Source organism: Aphelocoma coerulescens, chromosome 8 (genome assembly GCF_041296385.1).
Source record: "Aphelocoma coerulescens isolate FSJ_1873_10779 chromosome 8, UR_Acoe_1.0, whole genome shotgun sequence".
In the NCBI taxonomy this organism is placed as follows: Eukaryota; Metazoa; Chordata; class Aves; order Passeriformes; family Corvidae; genus Aphelocoma; species Aphelocoma coerulescens.
Genome location: NC_091022.1, coordinates 21,301,387 through 21,319,472, shown reverse-complemented (window position 1 = coordinate 21,319,472; position 18,086 = coordinate 21,301,387). Strand labels below are relative to the sequence as shown.

General features: G+C 38.7%; 2 protein-coding genes across 5 annotated transcripts in view; one reads left to right on the top strand and one right to left on the bottom strand.

The window, feature by feature from the left end:
* Positions 1 to 10,285, bottom strand: part of USP33 (ubiquitin specific peptidase 33) — a 38,199-nt gene extending 27,914 nt beyond the window's left edge. The window contains exons 1-4 of one of the 3 annotated variants that reach the window (XM_069023072.1): positions 10,166 to 10,285; positions 4,505 to 4,643; positions 3,439 to 3,492; positions 1,294 to 1,356 (exon numbers count right to left, since the gene is read on the bottom strand). In XM_069023072.1, coding sequence (XP_068879173.1) covers positions 1,294 to 1,356; positions 3,439 to 3,492; positions 4,505 to 4,585 — 198 coding nt within the window. In that variant the 5' untranslated portion in view covers positions 4,586 to 4,643; positions 10,166 to 10,285. The remainder of the gene's footprint in view (positions 1 to 1,293; positions 1,357 to 3,438; positions 3,493 to 4,504; positions 4,644 to 10,165) is intronic. The other 2 variants (XM_069023073.1, XM_069023074.1) reach the window with 2 other exon arrangements.
* Positions 10,286 to 10,603: 318 nt separating this feature from the next.
* MIGA1 (mitoguardin 1) overlaps positions 10,604 to 18,086 on the top strand; it is a 37,290-nt gene continuing 29,807 nt past the window's right edge. Inside the window, exons 1-7 of one of the 2 annotated variants that reach the window (XM_069023101.1) lie at positions 10,604 to 10,685; positions 11,397 to 11,566; positions 13,319 to 13,496; positions 14,479 to 14,615; positions 14,871 to 14,997; positions 15,437 to 15,573; positions 16,336 to 16,459. In XM_069023101.1, coding sequence (XP_068879202.1) covers positions 11,444 to 11,566; positions 13,319 to 13,496; positions 14,479 to 14,615; positions 14,871 to 14,997; positions 15,437 to 15,573; positions 16,336 to 16,459 — 826 coding nt within the window. In that variant the 5' untranslated portion in view covers positions 10,604 to 10,685; positions 11,397 to 11,443. The remainder of the gene's footprint in view (positions 10,686 to 11,396; positions 11,567 to 13,318; positions 13,497 to 14,478; positions 14,616 to 14,870; positions 14,998 to 15,436; positions 15,574 to 16,335; positions 16,460 to 18,086) is intronic. The other variant, XM_069023102.1, reaches the window with a different exon arrangement.

Sequence of the window (18,086 nt, the reverse complement as noted above, 5' to 3'; positions counted from 1 at the left end):
TCGCTTAATGTAAGATTGGGTACACAACTGCTAGCTAGCTTCCTCCAAATGTTTTCACAAATCCTCCCTGTATTTCTTCCTTATATGTCAGCATCAGCCAGGTTTAAAGACAATGAGGGGATTTGCTAGAAATTAGGAAAATACTACAACTGCTGCAGGATGGCCAAGTTCCTTCTCCCTTCATTTAGTAAAACCTTGTAAAAGAACAATGTTTTTAATGGAAAGTGGGCTAAAATCTCATTAGGTAGCTCTCCCCCCACTAAAAATATCAGACTTACATATATAACTCAAACAATTTCAAACATGAGAATATGCTTAATTCTGCAGCTTCAGATCCATACATAATTACAAGACTTCAGAGCAATAGCTTAATAATTTTCTTGGAGTGGATGCAATGAACATGACTGCAGTACAGGGAGCCTTGCTGGTGTAAACTGGAGTAAGCAGAAGTTGATTCATGCCAACTTCACTTCTCTCATTTTAAGAAGTTTATTGATATTTTTATTAAAGAAGAATCCAGAAAAGTGCTTACTATCCTCAAATTAAAATTAAGTAATAAGAAAATCAAGACAAGGATGTCACTGACACAGAATGCCTGCTTTCTCCTACCTGGCAAGTGCATAACATTGCTAAGGCAGCATGCAAAGCAGGAATAAACTACTGTAAGAAGCCAAGAGGTATAAAACTGGAGGCAAGAAATTCAGGGACCATCTGTTCCCCAACTACTCTAGAAACACCTCATCTCTGAGTCTATTGTTAAGGATTTAGAACTGTGATTCAGCTTTAACAGCTGATAAAAAAACTCTGAAAGTATTTCTATAGATTTATATTAATGCACTATCTATTTGTATAAATACTCACTCTTCTCAAGGTCCTGCTTCAAAACAAAACCAAAAAATTCAGGAGTGATGGTAAAATGCAGTCATAAGACCACTCCTTGTAAAGCCCTTGTATCAGGCAGCCACAGAAATTTATACTGAAGTAGTGAAGTAATACACATAAGCTGAGGTACTCAATAAGTCCTTTGTGCATCTTGAAAATCAGCAGTAATTTTTCTTCTTTTTTTTTTTCATTTCCACCGTGTTTTTTTGAAGAATTGCATAATTAATTATGCAGCTGCACATAAACTATAAGCTCACATGATCCTACTTAGCAAGACCTGTTTCTGTAACATGAAAAACAATTACAGCTAATCAAACCTCCATAGTTAACTAACATAGGTTATTGACTTCACTGAAATAAAAGTTCTCTACTTCAGTGCTTCAAGAAACTGTTACCAGCAGACACACATACCTGGGAATGGGTGGTACTGTGATCAACATGGGATTCACCACAGCCAACATATGTACATCTGTTCTGTTGGGCAAGATACACAGAAGTATACAGAATTAAAAAGTGGTCTCAAACAGGTTTACAGAATAGGAATATACTGCCAGTCCCTTTAAAATTCACTCAAATTTCAAACCTTCAGAGTCCTACTCAAACCAAGAGACATGCACAGGAAGCAATAAAATAAATATCACCTAAAGCAAAAAAGAATGCTGCAAGATTTAACTCAACTTCTCTCGCTGATGGGCAACATTTGGAATACAATTTTTTGGCCATTTTTATATATTTATTCATATTACTGTCAACATATCTTTTTTACAATTTCTTATTTGGTGAAGATTGTTACAGAAAACACAAAGTTAATCCAGTGTCTGAGTGGTGAAATACTGAATGGCAACAGCTTCAGACCATGACATGTTTATACAAAAATCCTGGCATGCCCCTATCTGCAGTGCCTATTCATCAGAGCATTACTTCACAACTAACTAGTTTCTTCACCTTTACATAAGGGTTTCCAGCACTATATGGCTAAGAATTTGCCACATTCTAGTTCTAACATGTAAAATAATTGTCAATTTTAATCATGCTCATTGCACAATATATTTGGCTGAGTCGAGTGTGGAATCTTGCAGCTGCCAATCTTCAAGCAATTTTTGTTAATTCCTCATTTGCATGAGTCAGGCTAATCACACAGGAGGGTATAGCAGGTTATCTGTACAACTCTCTAAGCATATTAATTTATACAATCAAATAGTAGCTGAACATGGCCAATTTACAATATTAAATAATCACAGATATTTGTTAGGTTACAGGTAGTTTTCATGCTGGGATCTCACCAGGTTTTTCTACTGAAAAAGGTGAAGACAAGATGCCAATTCATCCAAGAGGAGAAACATCACAGCATGACATTAAGTGTCCTACTGCCACTACAAGACTCTCCTATGGAAATGTTGGTATAAAATTTAGTTTTTCAGTAACAGTCTAAGAGCTCTATGTGAGAAATAAAAAACATGTTTTAGCTTGACAGCATTTTCCCACCTGCCAGGTTGATGCATCCCTGAACACCTCCTCCCTACTCCCAAGAGGTTTTTTTATATGTAATTAAAACTTCAGGCCAGCTAACAAAAGACATTAAACACTGGTTTTTCCCCCTTCATCTCTGTTATTGACAGAAGGAACAAAATAATCTGATCTCTTAATTGTTACCACCACCCACCAAAAAGGACACAAATGAAGGGGATTTTAAAAAATGCTCATACATACACCTAAAAGGTGGCATTAGCCTAGAGATCCTTCTGACAGTACTTAAAGAAAAGTTGCCATGAAATGAAGTCAAGCCTACAGGGCAACATTTCAATCTCTGTAAACAGCTGTAAGTCCGAAGACACAAGACATTTTAAAAACTAAGTTAGCTGTATGCTTCCCAATTGGGATCATAGATCAGTCAGAAGCAACATATTGGAGTTTTCTGTATTTTTTTTAAATACAGTGAAAATTATGGCTTTTTGTAGACAGCAAGAAGAGTCAGGCAAAAGCATATTTATGACACAGCCATACCCAAGGTAAAGACTGGATGAAATTTGCACAAAGGAGAATGTTCATACAAGCTTCTGCAAGTTCCAAAGTAAGGGTTTTTTTCTTTGTTTTGCTTAAGAATAAAAAATTCAGAGTATGCATTATTATGTAAAATGTCTGCATTTACTACTAGATGTTATTACTACAAATGCTAAGAAAGGCTTATAAAAAGTAATTTAATTAATTCAGGAATAATAAATTATTTTTTAGATCTACAGACCCAGGGAAAAGATTAAAAAAACTTTCAGAACTTAAGAGCTAAAAAGTATCATAACTCACATAAAAACACTAATATGCTACCTTATCTCTCATAAAAAAGAATCTCATTTTAAGCATATTATTCTTAAATGACAAGAAATATGTACCCAATAGATGGTAAATAATTTAAAAAACAAAGAACAGCAGAAGAAGCTTTGTTTTTAAACAGTAAGTTAAACTATTTTCAAAAACTTCATTACAGATGCTTCTTAAAAAAAAAAATACTATCAACTTTACTAGAAAATGACTCTACTATGGAACAACAGAACAACTTACCTCTAAGCATGCCCAAAGGTTGGGTCCTCTGACTTTACAGTCCTGACAAGTGCCCTATTAAAGTTCAACACAAAAGCAAGCATTATTTCACTTACTTTCACCAGTAAACCACAGCTTCAAGACAAAATGAGAAAAAATACTGTAAGGCTTAGTATCAGATGAATAACTTTAAGACATAAAAGGATATGTTGATAACCAACCTAGTTTTTTGCTTCCCATAATCTCAAAATCAGCATATTTTTCCACCAAAATCTCAGATTTCTCTCTGACTTTTCATCTTAAACCAAAAATCGCTTTTCTACGTAAGGCACAAATATGTACCATATCACATAATTATAATAATCTTCATAATTGGTCTTTCCTATAAATTTAACATAGAAATAAAAGTGATAGAACTTTTAATAAATTCACATTCCTTCTTGCAGACACCACCTCCAAAGGTTTACACAAAAAAGATGCAACACAAGAAAAATGCTGTACTCCTCAGTAGCAAATTAATGGTTATAGAAATTTAGCACCATGGACAGAAAAGGTTTCACTTTTCATCACCTCCCAGCTACTAAAATGAGTTACAAGATCCTACATTGTTACATTTATTAACATTAGCTTGAAACCAAGAGTTCAGGGAGGGGAGGTTTCTCAAACTGTGGCTTCTCTATCAGAAAGAGAACTGTTACCCAAGTAAACTCAAGCATAAATTTCTTTGTTACAGTTTCTACTTGAAGTCAGTTGTACTATACTACATTGATATTCCAAATAACTAAATGCTACAATGGCAATGAAAATGAAGTTCAGCTTGGTGCTATGCTAACTCTTTTAACTCATGATTCAATTAAAACATCACTTGTGGCAAAGGTTCTCTTTAAGTGCTAAAAAACAGTTTTTCAGGTTCATCAAGTCCATAATTCTTCTCATACTTTATTTAAACCTTACTATTCCAGTAGAGCAGCTTTTACCCATGCTTGACACTTAAATGCATCTTATAACTAATAATACACTAAAATGTGGACCTAAAAAACCTGACCAGTTAACAGTGATAGGAAGAAAGTGAATTGCTACAACTCACATGAGATTTCTGTATTAATTCCTCCTTTGTTATCTCACCAACTGATTCCAAGTGGGGGCAATTGCTGCCGGGTGACGACATTGCTGAAGCTGTATTTTCCGAGATCCTGTAGCTGGAATTTCCAGCACCAGGGAATCACCTGTCAACAGAAGTAAGAATAAGTAAAACCCAATTCCTTAGAATAGACAGCAATATTAGATATCTAACATGCAACATATATATAAATTTTAAAACAATGTGCCTTTTTAGACTAAGTTAGTATAAATAACTTTATTAAGATACTCCAATAGCCCAAACGAAACCTGCTGACTTCTAAAATGAAATCCAATGACTTCCAGGTCATGAACTAAAAGAATCCTGAATGTGGCAGAGCTGATTTGGGTTAATTATTTAACTTCCTGGACTCTGTCATGGCACCCAAATGACATAAACATTAGTTTTCAAGCCTACCTAGAACTGGCAGTGGCTTTGACTGTATACTCTGGAAGAGGATCTTTGCAACACTGCTGAAGTGTGCTGAAGCTGTGAAGGCTAAACTGCAGGAACACAAGGCTCATTTATCACAGGATAAAGAAACTTTATCTTGATTTTATTTATTTACAAAGATGCATTCTAGATTCAGACATATTATATATCAAAAGGAAACTGCAACTTGTGACTCACACAAGCCCTAAACACTCAGCAAGCTTTTATCTTGTTCTCTTTGCCACTCCAAGGTCTCTGGTACGGACACAGAAACTTACCAGAAATAAAAAATGCTAAATACAATCACTTTGTCATTATTATTCCAATAGCTGCATAGAAAGCAACAGAAGGAAAATAAAAAAATTAACTCTGTAATGTTCTTTTTATAAAAATACTCCAACTGACTCATTCAGACAGGGACCATCCAATAACTTAATTTCAGTTTTGTCATTTAAACAACTACTATTGATGACTCAATCTCTCTAAAGGCCAAGAAAAAATTAACTTTTTTTGTCCAATTATTATCTGTCCAATGTAGTGCTCCTTTATCAATACTTACAACTAAACTTCAACTCAGTGATGTACTCTCCTTGATCAGTTTGCAGCCTTTGGAACTGTTATCAACACCTCTTTCCACTTTGCCTGTGTGCTTTGGCATCTTTAGGTTTGTTCCTTCCTCTTATAGGACCAATCACTCCTTTGAATATTAAGCACCCTACAGCTTTGACAGTGAGGGAAAACAAACCTTGCATAATGGGCATCTCAGATACACTCTCTGGTAAACTCTCAGCTTATTGTGTCTGACTTGTTTTTTAATTCCATTGCCTTGCAATAAGATCCCTTTGAATCAAGAGCCATTTCAGCTCCCTTTGGTCATTTTTCTATATATGTGTGTGTACGTGTATAAATAGTCTGTTTTATCACTATAAACATTGTTACACAATATTATTAAAGTATTACATATTATTTGTTTTGAGATAATGTGATGCTTCATGTCATGTATTATATGAACATATGTATATACCTGCATATATACACTCATTTTCTTTATGTATAAGCAATTACTTACATACAAATAATGTATTTATTATATATATAATTGTATATATAGACTCAAAAATGAGTGTGTATGTTTCAGTCTTTTTTAATATCATGTTAACAGTTGTTCAACAAAATATTTCAGAACTTATCTCACAAGACTGAAAGTACCACAGTAAATTAATCATTTAGGATTTTTTTTCTAGATGAGATCTAAATTCTCTTCCTGGACCAGTGGCATGACATTTAAAATTCATTATTCTAAAACATAAGCTCCAGCTGGAGAAGTACTTCCTCAGTTCAGTGACAGACTGTCTGTAATCTATATGCACTGTTACTGAAAGACACTTCAAATAAGGCAACAGTTTTTCAAGCCAAATCTCCTCAAATTCCATCATATTAGCAATTCCTCTTTGAACTGTAAGGTTCCCTTTCAGAACAGAAATGGCAACACGAATGCATATTACATCTTCCACAGTTTGCAAAGTCTGTTCAAATGTTAAAAAAGGACAAGTGAGTTTCAAATAAAGCCCTGAGAACATTAAATGCAGTGAGATTATTTAATACAAATGCTTTAGAAAGACTGATATAATGGATTAGTAAAGCTTTAGGCCTAATTTTTTTATGAAAGAAGCTTTCTGGATGCATTATTCCGAGTAATACAAAGCAATGAATGGAGACTTCACCTCATGCTGCCAGATTTGTATTTAATGTATTTAACTTTTCATACATGGAACTGCACAAATCCAAACCTGCAGTCCTGAACAAACCCAAACCCAGGAGTTCTGCTCATGCCAGTTTCTGTTTCTTGGTCTGCACCTCTCTTTTTCTAATAATCATCAGAAAGGCCAAAGCTGTTCAAACTCAGGTCCCTGTAGATATGGTCCCTATTCCTTGTCCATATGGAGAGCATCTCTTGTGGAAGCGTACTTAATGTTACAGATTCTTCACATGTCATTATACGAGCAAAGCTGAATGGCCTTTCTTTCATGTTTTGTTAACAAATTTTTTACACACCTCCTTCCATCTTGAAGCACTGTGATAACTCACTGTACTGCCATAACCTTGGTAGCTCAATATACATAGCTGCAGAAACACATTCTGTAAATTTTTATGTTAAAGTCTAAAACTGTAAAATTAATTCAAAACCATGACTCATCCTTCACCTCCCTAAGTCCTAACAAGCCCAGGATAGCCCCTCCCTCACTCACTGACCTTCCTCCATGTCACCACCTCCTACTCTGTCTGAAGAGATTGCATTTCTTCCCCTGCAGCTCATTATCACATCTGCTTTTACACCAGCTTCTGCATTGCGCTGATCTCATCCAAAAATTGTTTTTCTGCATTTTCAGTAATTGAAAAAAAACCCCAAAACAATCCAACAAGCCTACTTTTGTAGTTTCTCTTGCATTCCATTTTATACTCCTGTTCCAAAGCTGGAGTATATCTCCATTTCATGATCCCAGTGAGATCATAGAATCACAGAATGGTTTAGGTTGAAAGAAACCTTAGAGATCATCTGTATCAAAACCCTCTGCCATGGGCAGGGATGCCACTCACTAGATCAGGTTGCTCAGGGCCCCAACCAGCCTGGCCATCCAGGGATGGGGCATCCACAACTTCTCTGAACAACCTGTTCCAGTGCCTCACCACCCTCACAGCAAAGAATTTCTTCCTAGCATCTAATCTAACAATCCTGCCCTCTGAGTTCAAAGTCATTTCCCCTCGTCCTATCACTACAGGCCCTTGTGAAAAGTCCTGCTCCAATTCTCTTACAGCCCCTTTAGGCACTGGAGGTTCTGTAAGGTGTCCCTCTCCTCTCTTCTCCTGGCTGAACAGCCCCAACTCCCTCAGCCTGTTTCCACACTAACTATTCCTGATCACACTCACGCAATAAGCTTCTCATCAAATGCTTCCCAAATATCTGGGAGAAACTTTGCAGTCTACTGCCAGCTCTCTCCATTGCTTTCCTTCAGAGGTTTCAGTTCACCTATCTCAATGCTTCATACCACAGCATCCCATAAAGTGAACCAATTAATGTTCCAAAGTAGGACTTATCAAAATGCTTGTGCTTAGACCATGCACAGTTATAATTCAAAGAAAAAATTATCTTGAAGTCCAGTGTTTTTGTGTTCCTGACAAGGCTTTTCATTCACCAAGAAAAAAAATTTGAGCCATCAGAGAAATATGAACCATAATTCAAAGCATCATGACCAGCAACCTAGTTATTATTCAGTAGCATTCCACAGCACCACAGACTTGTATGGTGCCTACCATGGAAGACCTATCACACCCCCAGAAAAATTCCACCAAACAGTAAGAGAATTCAACTGATCTCGAAAATTATCTTTGGCTTGAGTAAGGAGCCCAGTATTTCCTACAGAAACAAAACAGATTTTAAATTCTTTCAAAAATTTTTGAATTAATGATTTCATCTGCCTAGTTACAGTAGTTAACACTTCAACAGATATTGAAATAAACAATTATATGTGTTATGTATTCCACTGATGTTCTAAATATGGAGTCATTTTAACAGATCATTTTATGGAGTTCAGTAAGGGAATGCTGATGGAAGACTTTAAGAATAAAACGATTATTCTGAAGACATCAATTACATGAAGCAGAAATTGTGTCCTCATTACAGGCTTTTATTATTTTGTCAGTAGAGCTCTGAATAACAGCATCTCAAACCAGTAATCTCTAAGTTCAGGCTTCTTAGCTGCACTCACAGTTATTTTACCAGTGATGCATTGGAACAACTTCATTTAACATTTATTTTCATTTTACAGCAACAAAGCAAGAGTGACACAGGGTGCAAATTTGCACTTGAACACTTATTTGCTTAGAATGCTAAGGAGGTCTGGAAGTTCAGTAATTACTTACCATACTGATATTCTTCACACTTCAGAAAAAACCCACCAGTGCTCGCTCTAAGCTATAAAAGCCCACTGAAGCTATAGCCTTAGGCATATTCAGATTTTTAAGACTTTTTTTTATCACTTTTCTAAAAATGTGTGGGTTTTTTATAAACTTTACAGAAATTACTTCAGCACAACTTTGTACATAAAAGACATTTTTACCAAACTTGAAACTAGTCTCTTAGTGTGTGAAATTAAGGTTCATTTTTCCTATTTCTTGACCTAAGTTCTTTCACATTCTGCCAAGAAATAGGTACTTTTGAATTTTATCTCCCACCCCTCCGTATTATCTTTTTTTAATCTACTAACAATAAACGCATAAAACCGCAATAAGCGCATCCCATTTTCTTGAAAAAAATGACACCTGGCTCTGGTAGAGAATTTACTCTACCTATTTAGCATAAAACCTGATGTTTTCCCACTAAATGACAAAAGTATGCTCAATAACCTGGTCAGAGACACCTGGTCGTTCTCCTCAGGCACCAAGAGCTACCCACTCAAGCAAGACACAAATTGGTAAGTCACTTCCATTACATTTATTTTCTGCCCTTAAGTGCTGTTCCCACAGAGAAAGGACATTTTAAAAAATGCTGGCGTTGAAGATATATCCTCTTACAGGGTTAGACAGTTTTCATTTTATATTGGCTTTCAGGGCATACAGGCCACTCTTTCGTTTCTTTCTTCCGCCACGCTAAATCCTAACTATGAAACCCATTAGCTGACCTCTATATTTCTAAGAGGATTTTCTTAACTCGGGCTTTGCCTAAGCGCAGGAGAAGCCTACAGTGATTTTCCACTAGGTGATACCCCGGACTTTTCCCCCCAGGCTGTTCCACCGCTCATACCCGGTGCTCCATGCGCATGGATAACTCGGGAAGCGAACAGGGCCATTTATCGGTAAATTACTGGTGTTAGGGATTGCGCGGTATCCACGGTACCGCTGCCGCACAGCTGCAACTTCAGCAGAGACCTGCGGAGGTCTGTGGCCGCTTCCAGCCGGCGAGAGGGCGGTCCCGCCCCACACGGCCCCGCTGCCCCGGACCGGGCACCGCCGACCTCCGGTCCCCGCCCAGCCCCGCGGGACCGCGGTGCCCTGGCCGCCGGGACGGCTCCCGGGGCGGCCGCCATCGCTACGCCAACACGCCCTGGGCTGTGAGACCGGCCGGACACACGGCCCGCCGCGCTCCCGCCCTCCGCAACACCGCTCCGCCGCTGCCCAAGCGGGCCGTTCCTGTCTTACCGGAGCAGCCGGGAGGATGCGCCGCGCACGGATCCCGGAGCTCAGCCGGGCCGCGATCAGCTCCGCGTCTCGCCCCGACGGCTCGCCCTTGCCTGCGAGGACAGCGGCGCTGCAGCGGGGCTGCCGTGGCGGAGCTGGGCGCGCCCGGGCCGCAGCTCTGCCGGTGCCGCCCCGCACACGCGCGGACGGACGGGCGCGGTGCCGCGACGCCGCCGCGGGACGCGCCCCGCACAAAGATGGCTGCGCCGAGCGCCTCAGCCGTTCGTATCAGCGCTGCCCCACACAAAGATGGCGGCGCCAGGGGCTCACCCCGCCCTCGCCCGGCCGCCCGCAGCGGGAGCTGCCCGGAGCAAAGATGGCGAGCGCGGCCTCCGGACGCCACGGGTCTCTCTCACGTGTCAGCGGCTCCGCCCGACCGACAGCGGCCGCTTCTCCCTGTGCCGGAAGCGGATCCCGCCGGTCTCCGGGCAGCGCCGGGGCGGGAGCGGAGGGAGCTGCCCGCGGCCCCGGTGTTCGGCAGGTAACTGAGCGCGGCTGTAGCGACCCGGCCTGGGCAGAGCCGCGCCTTGGCCCGGGAGGCTGCGGGGAGGGGGCTGAGGGGCGCGCGGGGCACCCGGTTCTGTCCGCTGCCCGCCCGCGATGTCGGGGTGCCCGGGCTGGGGAGGGCTCAGCAGGGCCGGGCGGAGGTGACTTCTGCCCCGCCGCGGCTGCGGTCCCGGAGTGGCGGTTCGGAGGCTTCGCCCTGTGTTCAGCATCAGGGAGTGAGAGGGGTGCGCCTGGATCGTGGAGATTACGTCAGGCTATAGCGGTTTTTTCTCACGGTGTGTCTGCAAAATAATCGAAGCGCTGAACGAGATAAACTTTTTCTGGCTGCTGTCAAATCTTTTAACGCCTTCAGCTGGCAAAAATGTTCTTCCAACAGTCGTGGTTTCAGAGGCAATGTTGTTGCTGTGCGTGATTTAGAGGATGCAGTAAGTGAATGGCCGGCTAATCAAAGCAGACCGAGCCCTCTATAGTCCTGGTTGTACATCTGCACGTCTGCACACAGCAGTTGGACAAATGGGGCCTAAGCTGAACCAGCAGATTTGCTGTCTCCACATTAAGGCTTGCTTCTACTCCAAAACATCAATCAAACAAGTCATGTACCTGTGATGAAAGAGATTTGAGCTTGTGGAAGAAAATCGTCCTGGGCTTCTGTTGCATAACTTAGTATGTGTCCTTCATTTGACAGAGTATTCCAGAGACCATCTGTGATTGTTTTCAAGGTAGTTTCACTTAATGAGGTATGGGAGAGAAGGAGCCATGTCAGAAGAAGCTGTTACTGAGACACGATTTTCTCTGAAGACAGTAGCTTTACGGGTGTTTCATCTTCCCCTTTCTTGGTATTATTCTCTTAACCAGGTAATAAATACATTATCTAAATATTGTTACTTTGTTATACATTTAGAAGTTTATTGCAGTGTTGTGCGTGCTCTTGTGATCTTAGTGTGAATTTAATTTGTTCAGAATACCTTGGAGTTTAGTTTGTTTGCCACACTGAACTAAAATAAGCATCTTTTTGTCTTTTTCTGCTAATAAATGCTTAGTACATCAGCATACATCTGCTTTACCTGCAGTGTCTATATATCTCCATTTTGTAACAGTGCAATGATTCTCAAAATATCAAAATTCTCAAGTTGCCTTTTTTTTTTCTTGTAGAATTTTTTTTAGTATTTAAAAGCTAAGCATAAATGTCATTAAATTTTGAATAATAGTATTGAGTTCTTCTTTTAAAACCCAGGACTTTAATATGACTGTATTTTATTTTTATTGAATTGGAAGCTTATCAGCAAAAGCTATGTAAAATTTCACATTTCCCTGTAAATACTTTTCTTTTACTGCATATAAAACCAGGATGAAGTATTCTCAGTCTTAGCAGTATATGCTCATTTTCATGTTTTTTCTATATTTAAGTACTTCAAACCTCTCAGTGCAAGGTCGCTGATTTCTTTTTTATGTTGCAGCATATTCATATCCTTTTTAAATACCATGTGCAACTCCATTATGTGCAACTATTAACTTTCCTCTTTTTAGAGGTTTTCATGTCACTGTTAATCAATTTATGATCATGTTTGTAGGCACATACAAATTTTTAAAAAATCCATTTGTGGTTCTTTGAAACATTCATTTTAACATTTAATTTTGTGATCTTAGAAGCCTTAATCTCAGCTGTTTGGTTGTTAACTCTTTTCTCTGAAATACAGTAGTCTTGTGTAATTTTGTGTTGGTGTTTCATGCACTGCCTTTTCCTCACAGAGTCCAGTGGTAGTTGCAGACTTCAGTCAAGGCATGGTACCAGGAAGGGCAGGGTTCTCAAGTCAAAGGTGCTTGACTTGTTGATTGTAAACTCAGTGCAGAGAGAAGCTTTCAATGCTTCTTCAAATTGCACAGTGCTGATAGTATTAAACAACTGCACAGCAATCAGGAGTGCCAGAGTGCAGTGGTGCTCTGTGTGCTCTCTCTGGTATGAGGAATCACATTACAGAAACACCATATGAGGCCCGAGGACTGTGGATCTGGTTTTCTCCCAGCAGTCAGTTCCTCAAGCAGCATGAGTTTCCAAAGATTTTTGTGAGCTGTGGTTTCCAGTTAAATGGCACTTTCCTTCTTTGTATATCTTGCTACTTTGTATGTTACAAACTTTGTTAAAGGCTTTTGATACAAGTTGCTTGTATATGTGGTTCTTATTTACTAATTGAAACACCTGTGAACCTATGACTTCTCTATATCCAAAATAAAATATAAAAAAATTTTAAACCATTTATTTAGAGAAATGTACTTAAATACATTCTCAAATTGAGAATACATTCTGCTCAAATTGAAACATGACACGAGTGTTGGCATTAGTATCTTCCCCGTTCTTTCACAGTGCAAGAAATAGTGTTGTTGTGAAAGGCAAGTTCCTTCTCAGTATTTTTTTTGCTGTTAGAGATTTAATTGAAGCCCTGCATTGTCCTGGCATTAAGAAGAAATTAAAAAACCCAAATCTTTGTTTGAAAGTCATTTGCTTAGATCCCCATAGTCTGTGGATTTGCAGTATACTTTACAGTTCTTGGTGCTGCAGTCTGTCTCTCAGTATATATATTTGCAATTAAGTCACACTTTTATTTCCAGATAAAGCTTTCCCCAGGGTTAAAGAAGCTTTTCACAGTAACAGCAGTGAGTGCAATATCTGTGATTTTTCTGGCCCATCACTTTAAAAGAAGACGTGGAAAGAAAAACAAGAAAGTGCCACCATGGGAACCAACTCATCTTGTATTAGAGTGTACTAAAGCAGCTGCTTCAGAAAAAGGTACGTCATGGAACCCCCAAGTTAGGGGTTTCTTTGTTGTTTTCTTAGAAAGGAAAAAAAAGGGGTATGAGGGGATGGGTGTGCATAACTGTAGTAGTAAAAAAAACCTATTTTCCTTTGATCATGGAACATTTTGGGTTGAAAGAGACCTTTAAAATTTGTCCAGTCCAACCCCTGCATTAAGCAGGGATATCTTCAGCTAGACCAAGTTGATCATAGACCCATCCAACCTGGCCTTGAATGTTTCCAGGGATGGGGCATCCATGACCTCTCTGGGGAATCCATTCCAGTGTTTTACACCCTCATTGTAAAAACCTTCTTCCTTGTTATGGAATGTAAATCGACCCTCTTTTAGTTTTAAAGCCATTATCCCTTGTCCTATTGCAGCAGGCCCTGCTGAAAAGTCTGTTGCCATCTTTCTCACAGGCCCCCTTCAAGTACTGAAAGGCTGCAGTAAGGTCTCCCTGGAGCCTTCTCCAGGCTGAACAATCCCAACTTTCTGCCTGTCCTCATAGGAGAGGTGCTCCATCCCTCTAATCATCTTTATAGGATGGAACACCTGAGTGGGTTTGAATTGTTAGACTTTAAATTTTGAATTTGTCAAATGAGAAACAAAATTACAGAATCTTATAAAGAAGCTGGGCTTCTTCTCAAAGGTGAAGTTTTAATCACAAACCAGGATTAAAACCCTTTTTATCAATAGTGTTTTAGCAATGGGTTTTGCCATTCTTGTATGTGTATCTCAATACTGAGAAATTCAGGTCTGATTTTTTGTAGAATAGGAGAATAATTAAGCTAAAATGCGTAGTTATTGTTATAGATAGTGAATTCAAATGTGTCATTTCTGAAGTAAATGAAAGAATAATTGTTGTTTGCTTCTAAACTGGATTTTATTGAAAAGAGTAAATTAAATTCTTGATAGAACTGCAAAAGAAGCAATATTTTGAGTTTGCAAGAGCTTTAAAATAAGTGTATATCTTAGGTTCTAGTTGTTCCAGTAGTCGACAAAACTTGACTCTTTCTCTGAGCTCTGCCAAGGAAAAAGGATCTCAGTCCTGTATCTATGCAAATGGAGGACTTTTCAGTAAATACTCTGGTTCAGTTCAAAGCCTGACTTCGGTAAGTAAAAATGTTTTAAGGCTCTTGAATATCTATTAACTTGCATTGAATATGCATGTAAAGGCTTCACTGAGCTGAATGAACTTAGCTGAACAGACTGCACAGGCAGCTAGAGATGCTGAGAAGCCACTTTCCTTACCACAGAGTAAAAACAGTTTCTAGGCAGATGGCTTGGATGTAATGTACTCTGGCAGGAATGTGGTTTTAAGGATACTCTCTATAGCAACACTTCAAAATCTGTTTATGTTTTTTAAGGTTCAGAGTGCCACCTCTTGTCACAGTTGTGCTTGTGCCAATTCTAATTCCTGGGATAAAGCAGATGAAGATGACATTAAGCTTGTCAATATCCCTGTCACTACACCTGAAAATTTATATTTGATGGGTAAGTCATAATAAGAATATTCAGCATCTACCTACAATGAATGTAAATAATTTCTTGGATTGATGGTAAAGTGACACACAATATTGTTGTGTTCTTTCTCAGTGTCCTGTTGGAAAGAGTCTGAGAACATTTCCATAAAATAATGAAATCATACTTGATCTAAAGTTAGTTTTTCAGAATACTCTTTATTCCATTATTGGTAGTAGTAATCCTTAAAATCAGGCCCCAACACATGGAGAAAATGATCACTTTTCTTTACACAAAAAGAAGGTAAATATGTACTTGGAATATACTGGTATAGGCTGGGAATTGATGTTGTTTCAACTTACATCTCTGTGATAGTTATGCTTGTTTTAGCCACGTATTTTCCCGTGTCTCTAAAATGTGAAGGCAGCTGAAGCTGTGTCATGGCACTGGAGGTGTTCCTGCTCTCCCCTAGGTATGGAGCTCTTTGAAGAAGCACTGAGGCGCTGGGAACAGGCACTAACTTTTCGTAACAGACAAGTTGAAGACGAAGCCATCTGTGGTTCCATTAAGCTGGGAGCAGGAGATGCAATTGCAGAAGAAAGTGTAGAAGTGAGTATATTCAGTCTGTAATCTGATGCTGCCCTGAGAATTTGTTCTGTTATTACCTGAATCTTCCCAAATTCAAATTCAGTTCCCAAACTTGACAATTGATTCCATTTCCAATTTAGTGGTACTGCATTTAAAGGAGATCTGAATTCATTCCTTCTGGGGTTTTTTTTGGTTGGTTTTTTGGAGCAGGGCATGGGGAGGGAATTAGCATTATTTATCTTTTGGCAATTGCTGATGCATCAGTGTTTGCTTCTGGACAGTATTATCGAGCTATCAAGCAGACAACTTCCCTGCACATAATCCCTTGGGTCCTCTTTTTCTTTTATGATTATGTGAGAGGGTATTTGCTTGGCAAAGATAAATGTCTTGGGGAAAAACAATCAATTTGTGCATATGCACAAACAATGTGCTTGAACTTTATTTGTTTTCCTCCTTTCTTATGAACGAAATGCTAAAAATATTTTGAAATAAACAGGTATGTGTGACTTTCATTATTTCTAGTGCAGCAAACATCACAGATAATTTTAAAGTACTTTAAAATTTAGATTTTATTTTTTTTACACTAAATAAACTATGTGTGTGTTCAGAAAAGTATATATATTTTGGATGTTGAAGTTTTCATCTGACAGTGTTTCTATGTGGTTTATAGGAAACTCATGTGGCATGGTTTGCTCTGTGAAGGCTTAATATCTTTGGATTTTACAAAGGAATTTTACAGGCTGTAACCAAATAGAAAATCTTGTAATGTCTGTCTTCTTGCAGGATATCATTAGTGCTGAATTCATTCATAAGCTTGAATCTCTTCTTCAAAGAGCTTATCGTCTTCAGGAAGAGTTTGAAGCTACCCTTGGGGTCTCTGATCCTGCTGCCCTAGCTAATGATATTGGTGAGTACTGCTATTTTACATGTTTTTTGCTTGTAATGATGGCTCTTGGGAGAGGACTGAAATATCCAGTGAGCAGAATTATATTTATCAGTACATCATCAACAAAAAAAAATCACGTTCTTTACATTATTATGTTGTTTGATGAAGTGCTTCTATTTTAGATAACACTGGATTGAAAGAAATTTTTTTTCTTTGTAGCTTGTCAGTATTTAAACATTTATACAGCAAGACTATATGACCCTTTTTATAGCAAAGGTGTTTCAGAAACTTTACACATCTTTTACGCAACCGTGAAACTGTGTATGGTTTGTCATAATTTCTTACTAAAAAGGAAAATGAAACTAGAAAGACATAATCTGAAGCAGATAGCCATTAGCAAAGGTCTTATCTCTGGTGAGTGAAATTTATCACAGTTATGAGTGACTAAGCTGTTACAATGGCAGATATAATCAGTAGTTGCTGCCTGACATGCTGATTAAGTTCAGATTGATTATTTTTATTTAAAGGATTGGTTTTGGATGTTCTTAGAGACAGATGCAGTTGCAGCCTTTCATAATTCAAGATGAAGCATCTGGTCTCAAATACCTGTCAGAGTTTAAAGGCAGAGCACGTTCTGGGATTAGTCAGGAGCCGTGTGCCGGGCTCCAGCTTGCCTGGCACGAGGTGGCAGTGCTGTGCTGTCCTCTCTTGGCCCTCCTTACCCTGCATCGACTGAACATAGCCCTCACTAAGGGGGGAATTAGATTTAGGTCAGAGCTGGCTTTCTGACACATCTGCATATGTAATCCTTAAAGCAAAAAAGCATTTGAATGTTTCGTTTTGGTATCTGAAGGCATCAGTCAAGTTGCATTGTATATCCATTATAATTAGAAGTTTGTGATTTCTGTCTTCAGGCCAAATTAATAAAATGGTACTCAAAGGACTTCATGTGAATGCTCAATGTGTTTAGTTATTGTTTTGCTTAGTTATCCTGGGATTATTTATGTTTAATATTTCATTTTTTAGATGTGATAGCTAAATTCTTGCTTACCAAGAATGTTCTGAGAATTTAATTCCTTTCAAATGTTCTTTATAGAAATAATTTGTGATCTCTTGAGTAGATGTCTTGTTACTTTATTATTTAAATTTTATTTGTGCTGGCTCAGATGAGTAAGGAAAAAAGTGATGAACTTGTTTAGTGAATACTGTTTCCTATGTTCAGGATTTGGGGCTTTTCATCATTATCTTCCTTGAATTTTTGACTTGAACAGCAAGTGTGTTAAAGGATGCTTCACTTTTTCAAAATGTTTTAATAAAAAATCAGAGGGAAATAATTTCCTTTTAAGTGATTGTGATGCATGGAAGATTTTTGTTCAATATTTGATGTATTAACGACAGGAATGGAAGGGTTCAAGAGTCACAAGAATAAGCAGGTCCAAGAAAATCATGAAATCCCAGTGGTCAAAAGAAAGAGACTACAGCCTTCTTTGCACTACTAAGAATAAGAATAATACCCTACTGCAAAATACAAACTACAGTTCTGAACAGAAACAGAGATGAACTGTCCTATGCTGTGTAGGAATGAATATAATTTGTGGCAAAAGAGGCAGCTCAGGTGTTTTTCTGGATGCCTTATATCTAAAACTTC